This window comes from Peromyscus eremicus, chromosome 3 (genome assembly GCF_949786415.1).
Source record: "Peromyscus eremicus chromosome 3, PerEre_H2_v1, whole genome shotgun sequence".
Lineage (NCBI taxonomy): Eukaryota > Metazoa > Chordata > Mammalia > Rodentia > Cricetidae > Peromyscus > Peromyscus eremicus.
This window is the reverse complement of record NC_081418.1, coordinates 84,660,899-84,671,963: the sequence shown is the minus strand read 5'-3', so window position 1 is coordinate 84,671,963 and position 11,065 is coordinate 84,660,899. Positions and strand designations below refer to the sequence as shown.

The window sequence follows — 11,065 nt, the reverse complement described above, 5'->3', positions numbered from 1 at the left end:
ATGGAATTTTGTCACAGTGTTGAAAAGTAACTAAGACACCCATCACCTCTCCAGAGGGGCCCCTTGACTTGGATCAAACAGCTGGGAGAGAGGCGCCCTAACTCTTCCCTCATGATGCGGCATCCAGGATGAGGTTTCCACTTAGCAAAGAGATTTCTATAAAAATGAACGAATGACAGAACTAACACTCAAAGTAACTAGATCACAGAGGTTCCTCAAAAGCTTTTATTCTTTCCTTTTTTTTTTTTTTTTAAATGAGCAAGTTCTAACAATGGGAGGATTTTACTCCAGTGCTTCAGAAATGTGATCATCCACGGAAAGGGCTCGTTCCCCCCATGGTTCTGGATAACCGAGGCTTTGTCACAGTTTCGATGTGCTTCCTCAGACAAACGGTGTCTTAAGTAACACTTAAGTGCATTGAAAGGGCAGAAAAAAAAATTCTCTTGAGTTGGAAAGTGTCCTGACAGTGTGGGAAGACACAGCATCTGCAGCCTGAGGCAACACCACAGTGTGCGGCAAACAGCGGCCCACCGACCAACACGCTCCAGGCCGCTGCTCACTCCTACTGGCTGCTGTGACTTTTCTGGCAGAAGAAGGACCGCAGAAAGGGGTTATGAACTTGTCTAGCGGCCCCCAACCTCCTGCCCCTGCCAGTGGTGATGAGTAAGCCCTTCGTCCAGGAAGCAGGAAGTTTCTCTGCCATCAGTTCTACCAAACAGAGCAGCAGAATCCAGAATCGGGCACCAGGGCCATCATCCAAGGGACAAAGGCCCTCTCCTCCCACCCCATCACCTGCTACTCACTGTGCAGATGACATGCGTCATTTCTGCAAATTAAATTATTTCCTTAAAATACAATAAAGTATCATTCCATATGATTCTCTTTGAAAAGTCTTTCCAATCCCATTCTTAAAATTAACTTATAAAAATGTGCAAAACCCAACACAGACTTCAAACAAATAGGGCAAAGAAGTGGGGAGAGCTAAACCTTTTTGTTGTTCCTTTTTTGTGTTTTGTTTTTGTTTTCTTTTTTAATTAAAAGTTTAAAAACAGCAGCTGCACATCAAAGCAGTTGCAGGCTGAAATGCAAGTGGGGGTTGCTCACCACAGTTCTCTGCATTTCTAATTGAGGTTTGTTGTGCTCAAAATTCACAATGGATGCCCCCACTGAGGTCCTTTACCACACCCTCCTTGATCAACTTCAGGAGGAACTCGGTCTCTGTGGTCACATTGTGCATGGCTTGCGAGTTCATGGCACCCATGCACTGACTGTTGAAGTAATGTAGAGGAATCCTGGGTCGACTGAGGTCATATCCAAAGCCTGCCAAGCTGACTTCATCACACAGATGTGTGGCTAAGACAATAGCAATGGCACCCATCGTGGGAATGTTCTGAAAAGAACACAGACCGATTATTTCATTTATTCATTTTAAAAAATAATACTTTAATTCTTTTTTTAATTTTTATTTTTTTCTAGACAGAATTTCACTATGTAGCCCTGGCTGTGCCAGAACTCACAGAGATCTACCTGCCTCAGCCTACCAAGTGCTGGGATTAAAGGTGTGCGCCACTACACTCAGCCATTTTTTAATTTTTGAAATTATAACAATTACAACAAACCCTCTCACACACCCTTCCCTGCTCTCCTGCAAATTCACAGCCTCTTCTTTTCATGCGTGCATATATGTATACATATACACATATATATTCCTAAATATACCCTGCTGGGTCTGTGTGTTACTTGTATGTATGTTGGAAGGAGCTATCAGGTCTCCTTCAGAGAGACTCTCCCTGGTCCTTCCCAGGGTATGGTTTCTAGAGCCCAACCCTCCTGTGGGACACACTCCCTTATTAAATTCTCTTTTCTCCCACATCCCTACTTAATGTTAACCATTTGCTGTTCCTAGACCATTTTTATATACACAGCAGCTAAGCCAGACCTGAATTAAGGACATTTGTTCTTCCTTGATTTTTAAATTTTAATTAACTAACTTGTCTTTTTATATTTTTAAGAGGTGTGTGTGTGTGTGTGTGTGTGTGTGTGTGCGCGCGCGCGCGCGCGCGTGAGTACACTTGGAGGACAGAGGACAACTTTCATCCCAGTCTGATTTTTTTTTTTTTTTTAAAGAGGGTCTTGCCTTCTGACCCAAGCTGACTTCTACCCCATGACCTCCTGCTTCAGCCTCTGGAGTGCTGGATTATACATGTCACTCGCCCTGGCTACATCTACTCCTTTCCAAACAGATTCAGCTAACTCTGGCCTAGCAGGCCCAGAGCTCAGCCCATTTTGGCTTCTCACTGTTGGCACTCTCTGTCTGCCTAGCATCTTGCCATGCCCCCTGGGATGTGCGAGCCTGGCACAATCTTTCTGGACCTTCATTCGAGTTTTGGGTAAAGACAGCACCATGAGACAAGTCCAGACAGCCCGTGGCTGACAGTCCTCTCTAAGGCTGCCGCTGATCCAGCTGCAGGCTATTTCCTGTATCTGGAATATGTGAGCCCAGAAATGTTTCACATATTTCTGGAGTACTTATTCATACACAGTAAGACATCCTGGGACTAGGACTCACATGTACTGACACTCTCTTGTGTTTCATACACGCCTTATACATGTACTATAATTTTATACAGTATTTTTAGTGTATCTACCTTCAAAGAGTTTTTGATTTTCAGATTCAGGATATCCAACCTGAACTTTTGAATAACTTTTAACATGTAGATGTTTCTCTCATCTTAGTGAAGCCTGTGGCTTCTATTAATACTCATCTTCTGGAAACTGGAACAAGAGCCCCACAGAGCTCATAGATCCTGGTGGGGTCAGGGACGCTCCCAGGAGCTCATCATTCCTTCTAAAATGCTTCCTGCTCTATGGGTATCCACTTCTCAGAGTCAACCTCACTGTTAAAAAGGGTCATCACAGTCAGTCTGCATGCTTGTAAACAGAGGCCAAGAGGGATGAATGCCGAGGACACCTCCCTGCTGCGGCCATGCAGAGTGCAGCCTGGAGCACACAGGGGACCCACGAGCAGTGCCTGTGTAAATGTATGTGCAATCAGCTGCTCAGGGAGCAATGCATGAAGAGGGTGCCGAGATGGCTCAGCAGGTAAAGGTGCCTGCAGCCAAACCTGATGAGCTACGTTCAGTTCCCAGGACCAACAAGGTGGGAGGAGAGAACTGACTCCTGCAAGTTGTCCTCTGACTTACACACACACACACACACACACACACACACACACACACACACACACACACAAAACCAAATACATGAATGTAATTTAAAAAAAAAAAAGAAGGACTAGAATCTCCTTAAATAGTATCATTTGTACCAAACAGTCCTGAGGCCCATAAAACTTCTCCAATGATGGAAGGGCATAAACACAAGAAGTCTCTGATGTGTAGATTTTCAGAGCAGACCTAGGCTGGCTTTGAACTTGCCATGAAATAGAGAATAACCTTACATTTTTGATACTCCTGCCTCCACCTCCTGGGTGCTGGGATTACGGACATGTACCACCATGTCTAGTCTGTGTGGTTCTGGGGATCTAATTCAGGGTTTCACTAATGCTGGTCAAGCACTCTATCAACTGAATTACAGCCCCAGCTCCTAAAAACCTTTTAGTGTGACACTCAGGCTGTGTTTTCTTCAGCCTTTTGCTACCCAATGCCATGGTGAACATTCTAAACTACCTAATAGTGGAGATTCCTCTAATTTTCTTATAATCAAGGTTTGCTCCAAAAGTAAAAGAAAATTCATTCTTTTTGAAGTGAGGTTTCACTATGTAGCTGAGTCTGGCCTTAAACCTACTTGCCTTAACTTCCTGCGCACAGGGATGGTGGGTATACCACAGTGCCCAACCAAGGTAATTCTTATCATTTAAAAAGATTTTTGTCTCTTTATTATTTGTGTGCATGTATGAATGTATGTGCGCTCTCTCTCCCTCTCCCTCTCTCTCTTTCTCTCTCTCTCTCTCTGTGTGTGTGTGTGTGTGTGTGTGTGTGTGTGTGTGTGTGTGTACCTAAAGAGGCCAGAGAAGGGTATCAGATGCCCTGGAACTGGAGTTACAGATAGTGGGAGCCACATGATATAAGTGCTGGGAACAGAACTCAGGTCCTCTGGAAGAGCAGTCAGTGCTCTTAGCTGTAAGTGCTTAGCCATGTCTCCAGCTCCAACCTTTTTTATTTAGGCTCATTTTTTTGTTTTAGCTCAAGAAAGGATTGCTTGTATTTTGAACATGTTTACTTGGTCATACACGTGCTAAATCTTGTTTAAGAAGTCTTTCCATACAGGTCTTAAAGGTTTTAAAGACATGGGTCAAGCTACAATAAAAGCATTTTCCACACCACCCCCTTCTGGCAGCACATGCTAATTGCAGGTTAACAACCCACTCAATGGAAACCTAGAACACAAAGGCTCTCAAGTTAGGCTGAAAAGTAAATCATCTGGGTAATTTTGAAAATCTCCATGTACAGACTACAACACTGATCAATGAAGTCTGAAAGTCTGGGGTGGGGCCAAACTGAAAAGCACTGTCTTAGAGGTCTGACTTCATTCCCCATCATTTGTAAAGTGTTGGTAAATACCAATTCTTAGTATCTTGTAGAGATAAAATATACAGCACCTTTTTAGATTAACAAAGTACCTCTTAGTGTCTGGCAGTTGAATGTAGCCTGGGGCAAAGATACCTTAATTAACATCTCGGTAACGTAAGTGTCACTATACTAAAGAGTACACCTAGGAAGAAGGCTAATTAAACCACAAGGAGCCCTGGCACCAAGGCTCCAAGGGTGTAATGATAATGGACTTGTTAGTCAATAAGTAGGTTTCCCTACTAGAGATGTTTCTAGGGGTATAAGATGAGCCCACACAAAACTTAAACATTTTTCTTGTACACAGAGAACAGGTAATTGAGTAGTAACAAAAAATACCTTATCTTGGCCCCAGAATCTCAACTGAGGCTCAGAGTACTGAAGGATGTCAAAGGCAGTTTCTTTGATGATAACTGGGTTCAAAATCCTGAAGTGTTTTGCCTGGAGTGGGATTTTTTCTGCCACCTGCTTCCAGAAGAAGAACCGAATCCAAAATGGCTGAGGAAAGAAGGCAAGCAATCATTAGGGATGATTAATGACATTATCCTGTCACTGGAGGGTGAGAAGGCATTCACTGCTAATCACGCTAAGGTCATGGGCACAACTCCAACTGGCCTTGGACCCTGCACCCTAGAGTGCAGTCATCTAAATGCACAGAAATCCAGTACTTCTGCCCAATAATGTAACCCTGAAACTTTCAATTTACAAAGATGGTGTGGACCTGAACAGAAACCACAGAAGCAGCTTGTTTGCTTGAGGAAGACATTCCCCAAGGATGACCTGAGCCAGGGCGTCTTTTACAGTCTACAGCCACCATGTTCTCAGGGAAGGCCAGTTAACAGGATCGATTTAAGGGTGGTAAGTGCTGTGAGTGCCTTGCTGGATGGTTCTCACCTCATACCCACTTCCCACTGACTTTATTTCCTAGTCTCATAAAGTTGCTTAGCAAATGACTATAGGTCACTTCATTTTCCCATCAGAAATTCTACACAACAGAAAATCCAGAAGGTTACAATAATCGACAGAGAATCAGGTTCTGGACATATAAACTGCTCCATCATGTAGAATGGCCTACTAGTTTAAAAAAATATGGATTTTAACCATGTATTGCATGTGTGCGGAGGGTGATCTCTGGGAATCGTTTCTCTCTTTCCACTGCAGAGCTCCTAGGGATTGAAGCTGGTTGTCAGGCATGGAGGCAGGCACCTTTACCCTCTGAGTCATCTCCGTGGACCCTATCTTGTTAGTTTTGGAGATAACTACTTGTGATCAGCTTGGTAACTGAGCTCTGAAAATTATTTCACTTTCATGGACAGAACTACAAAGTAGCATTAGTTGATTACTGGGAAGACTGACAAGAGGAACTTGACCAAGTGGAAGCCACTGCCCTTCCAGAATGCTTTGGACTTACTTACTCCAATGAGAAGACCCTGCCTGCAGCATTTTGGAGAACATCTTTGGGATTATTATATGTATAATCTTCAGCACAGTTTACATTCATCCAGGCAAATCTCAATTCTTGAACTAACTAAAAGTCATTCAAGTCCATGTCTGGAGAACAAGGTAATCAACTTCAGAATAGAGAGCGTAGTCTAAAGTTGATACTCTCTTAGTAATGACCACCATTTTCACATAAAATTCTTCTTCTAGTTTTGGTCTATTTATTTGTTTCTAAGACAGGGTCTCGTGTAGCCCAGGCTGGCCTCAAACTCTATATAGATGAGGATGTCCTAGAGTTTATCATCCTGCTCCACCTCCCAAGTGCTGAGACCATAGGTGTGTACCCTGTTAGCCAGTTTTATGTGGTACTGGGGATTGAACCCAGACCTCATGTATGCTAGGCAAGCCCTCTATAGACTCTACTACATTTTCAGTTCCATGTGCCAATTCTTTTTTTTTTTTTTTTTTTTTTGGTTTTTCGAGACAGGGTTTCTCTGTGTAGCTTTGCACCTTTCCTGGAACTCACTTTGTAGACCAGGCTGGCCTCGAACTCACAGAGATCCACCTGCCTCTGCCTCCCAAGTGCTGGGATTAAAGGCGTGCGCCACCACCGCCCAGCTGATGTGCCAATTCTTAATCAGGTTCTGAAATCAAATATGCAGAAGAGTTCTGAGGGGTTTCTACAGAGAGGGAGAATATCATTTCAAAGACGACACAAAGTATGCATTCTACTGTGTCTATTTAAAAATAAAAGTCCATAGTTGCAATTCAAAATGCCCTCACTTTTTTTTTTTTTTTAAATCAATGCTGGATTTCCAGAAGAATTCTGAGTGCTTACCAGAGTTTCATTTTTTACCATTGCTTGAAGCCACTTAAAATCAACACTCTTAAATAAAACGGTAACAAACAAGTCATTGGCATAGTATTCCCCATCCGACAGTGGCGCACCCTCCGGGTAAGTCATCCTTATGGTAGTTTTATTTCCAACATGTTCGGAATAACCTTCAACTGGTGCACTGTTTAACCTAGTCAAACAAAAAAGAACAATTGAAAAGGAAGTCATTAATCATCTTGTCACACCATATGACATCTCAATACCCTATGCCATGTCCTCCATGAATCGGGACACTGTTGGAGTAGGCGTCCCTCCCAGGGCCTTGGTGCTCTACATAGCGCTGTCCTTCAGGGCACTGGCTGAATGCAGCCTGAAGCCCATGATGGAACACCAGGATCAAACCCTAGGCTGTCAACTTAAGCAGTTCTGTCATGCCCTAGTATTTCAAGCGTAGTCAAACCTAACATTTGGGGCTTTCCTGGATATTACTTCCTTCAAAAATCTCCTGTTTGCTCAGATAATTAAGAGTTCTTGCCAGAACTCCAAAGTCTCCTGAGTACTTGGGGTTACAGAGCTATGCCACTGTGCCTGGCTAGTTAATGTCTTCTGAAATCTCATAAAAACGTCAGACACACCTGTGTCTAGCCTTTCTATCTCATGCTACTTCCTCTTCCAGACCTTAAACACCTAGTCCCCTGGTTATTAAAACAGGCTACACAACAGCACAATTAAATGCCAAAGCATGCCACTGGCCAGATGTTTTCTTCTTTCTGCTTTGAAAAGGAAGGGCATCATTGCTATAAATAGATAAAGTTATAGATTAGATACAATTTACTAATTTATTATGTTAACTTTCTGATCCTGAGTGTTGTTTTTCTGTTCTCGAGAGAAGCATACTCAAGTTCTCAGGGCTTGCTATTTGCAGCTTTCAAAAAGGGGTTAGCAGAGAGTAACAGTACAGATGTTACTGACTTTCAACCGCTCGACTTCAAATCTTTCAATTTTGTGATGGTTCAAAGTAATGTGCATTTGACAGAAAGCTAATTCTGAACTTGGGATTTTGTTCTTTTCCTGGGCTGGTAACATTTGTGCTGTGAAACTTTTTAGGATTCCACAGAGTGATAGCCATGTGGACAATGAGGGGAATGACTGGCATTCTATACTAAGCTGTCTAGTAAGTTAGGGGGGGTCAGCGCATCCTCCCTTCCCCTTATATGCATGAATGGGTTGACACGGGGAGTCTTCCTCAAATGCTCTCCAACTTGAAAGAAGCTCTCTCTACTGAAGTCATACTGACCAGTATGGCTAGTTAACCAGGCTGCCCACGGGATCCCCTGCCTCTGCCTTCTGAGCCTGGAATTCACGAGCACAGAATTTACAGGTGGGCCATCACACCTGCATGGCATTTACTCAGGCACTGGAGACCTGAACTCCAGTCCCACAGCAAGAGCCTTATGCATTGAGCTACCTCTCTTGTCCGCTTAATGCATTCCTGATGGAAATGTATGCTGGGTGTGCAGATGGAAGCCTCCGCAAAAGCTAAGAAACAGGTACAGGGTAAGAAATAGATACAGGGAAAATAAGCAAATGGATGAAGTGTGGTCAACCAGGGAATCTGGGAGAAGGTAAATGGGAATTATTTGTACTATTCCCATAAAATTGCTTCTCAACCAATTTTTCTAATCAGGCTCCAAGGACCCGTCACTATTCCTGGTACACAGACACCTCCCTGCCCTTGAAGGCTCCTGAAGTAGAAATCTTGGTATCACTTGACATTAGTTTTCAAACCATTAAAAGGGGCTGTTGCTGGGCGGTGGCGGCGCACGCCTTTAATCCCAGCACTCGGGAGGCAGAGCCAGGCGGATCTCTGTGAGTTCAAGGCCAGCCTGGGCTACCAAGTGAGTTCCAGGAAAGGCGCAAAGCTACACAGAGAAACCCTGTCTCGAAAAACCAAAAAAAAAAAAAAAAAAAAAAAAAGGGGGCTGTCAATTACTTTTCAATATGTCGCTCAGATCCAGGCCTCTGTGACTGTTTCTACTTTCTGTGTGTGACCCCCAACCATGCATGTCACACCTTCATCCCTAGGCTCTGTCCCATTCTCTTGTGGTTAATTTACCACAGTGTACCAAGGGCCAGAAAAACAGACCCAGGCCTGGAAGACATCGATTCTACTCTAAACAACTTGTCTAAGGAACTAATCAGAGCTGGACAAAAAGACATGTGGATAAAACTACGCAAGCACAGCAGTTTCATAACAAAAAGTGAAAAAATGGAAACAGTCTAATGTCTGGCAAGAGGGTCACCAAACAATTTATCTTCTTCTAAAGGAGTTCTAAGATAGGACTTCAGAAACTAATCATAAATGTAAGTTCAAAATACTCTGTAAAGCAGGGCTAGGGAGATGGCCTAGTGGTTAAGGGTGCTTGCTGCTCTTACAGAGAGCCACGATTTAGTTCCTAGCACCCATATTAGGTGGCTTACAAGAGCCTATAACTTCTGATGTCCTCTTCTGGCCTCCATGGGCACTTGCATGCATGTGCACATACATACATACACATACACAAATAAAACCAAAATCAATCTCTAGAGAGATAGAAACTCAGATGCAAGCACGTGTCCGGAGCAATAGTGAGAGGCAGCATAGCAAATCAGCAGTGGCTGCTTACTCATGCTATGCGGAGCTGTTATTTTCTTCCTAATAATGGGTACATTTTACATTTATCATTGGAAACTCTGTTTCCTTCCTGCGCTATCACTGACTCCAGGGCCTTGTGTATTGTAAGCAAGTGTTCAACCATTCAGCGACACCCTAACCTAGGAAAAGAACTTTTAAGCACAGTAGTGGAGCATACCTTTATTCCCAGCACTTAGGAGTTCAGGGCCAACCTGGTCTACAGACTGAGTTCCTGGACAGTCAGAGCTATTTAGAGAGACCCTGTCTCAAAAAAACCAAAACACACAATCCAAACAAACAAGCAAATGAACAAAGTCCCCTTTGAAGAGTTAGGTATGTCAGAGAACTCTAGGATGGCCGTCTACTGCTTGTGATGAGTTCTAACTACCCTAGAGGCTGTCTATCCTTGCCAGCCCCGCCTCCCAGGGCTCACCATCCCTAGACCCTACTCCCAGCCAGGTGTCCTCCATCATCCTCTCGTCCTGTACCATCCTGAGTCCCTGCCTAACTAACAGTACTGTTTACCGAGCCCTCCCATCCTTCCAAACCTCCCTCTTCTTAGCAAGAAACTCCAGCCCACAGCATACTCCTTGAATCTAGGATAACTAATAAATAGTTGGGGACACCTGGCCATTTGTGGTTTCGTTTCAAGACCCCAAGAGCTTCCAGGGTTCCTCTCTGTCCCCAGAGCTGCACTGGCCCAGAGCGCAAGACCAAAGTCTAGACAAAGGCTGGCTTGGAGAGCGGATACCTTATGACCACGTCGAACTGGTTGAGGGCGTGGCCCAGCTCCAGCCCATGTAGGATGCCCCCGTTCCCGATAACCACGCAGCGCTGGCAGCGTCTGGCTCTCAAGTATTCAGGAAAGTCATGCTCGGGCAGCAAATCCAAGAGGCTCTGGACTTTACTGGAGAACTTCCGGAATCCAAAAGGAGGGTCATACTTGAGCTCGGCTTCACTGGCCCTGGGCACCTTCTGCACAAAAGGCTCCAAGTTCATGCTGTATCTGTGCTCAAATAACCGAGCCATGGCTTTCTTCGCGAACCTGGGCCGGCACTCGCTCTGTAAGACTTGCTGAGCGTATTTCTGAGCTCTCTGAAAGGGGATGATCAACATGGGCTTTAAAACCTCTCCAACGTTAGAAATAACACTGCGTAGACACTCAGGCCTGTGAGGCCTGGAGGCCCTCCCTTGATGATTACCACCTGGTAATGCAGAACATTTGCCTTTTAGGGTTAGTTTTTGCTCAGGAACAGGAAGGGACCAGGGGCCCCATCACATGACAAGGATAGAAACTCTACAAGGGCACTGATTTCATTATGCCAGTGAGACAAACCAGTCACATGAAGATGAGCACTAAGAAGACCGCACTTACCTGCAGTGTATGAAGTGGTCAGATCCACAGAAGCAAAAGCAGGATGCGGGGGCCAGGGGCTGAGGAGATGGAGAGGCTACGCGTCTAGCAGGCATGGTGCTTCGGTTCTGCACACTGAAAAGTAGTTCTAGAGGGCCAGCAAGACGGCTCAATAG

The 11,065-nt window shown here is 44.4% G+C and overlaps 1 protein-coding gene across 7 annotated transcripts in view; it reads right to left on the bottom strand.

Moving 5' to 3' along the window:
* Positions 1-243: 243 nt before the first annotated feature.
* The window catches only part of St3gal5 (ST3 beta-galactoside alpha-2,3-sialyltransferase 5), a 72,812-nt gene continuing 61,990 nt past the window's right edge, over positions 244-11,065 (bottom strand). For 6 of the 7 annotated variants that reach the window (XM_059257969.1, XM_059257971.1, XM_059257973.1 and 3 more), the window contains exons 4-7: positions 10,287-10,630; positions 6,865-7,051; positions 4,926-5,084; positions 244-1,390 (exon numbers count right to left, since the gene is read on the bottom strand). In XM_059257969.1, coding sequence (XP_059113952.1) covers positions 1,142-1,390; positions 4,926-5,084; positions 6,865-7,051; positions 10,287-10,630 — 939 coding nt within the window. In that variant the 3' untranslated portion in view covers positions 244-1,141. Of the gene's footprint in view, positions 1,391-4,925; positions 5,085-6,864; positions 7,052-9,713; positions 10,038-10,286; positions 10,631-11,065 lie in introns of those variants that run through there. The other variant, XM_059257975.1, reaches the window with a different exon arrangement.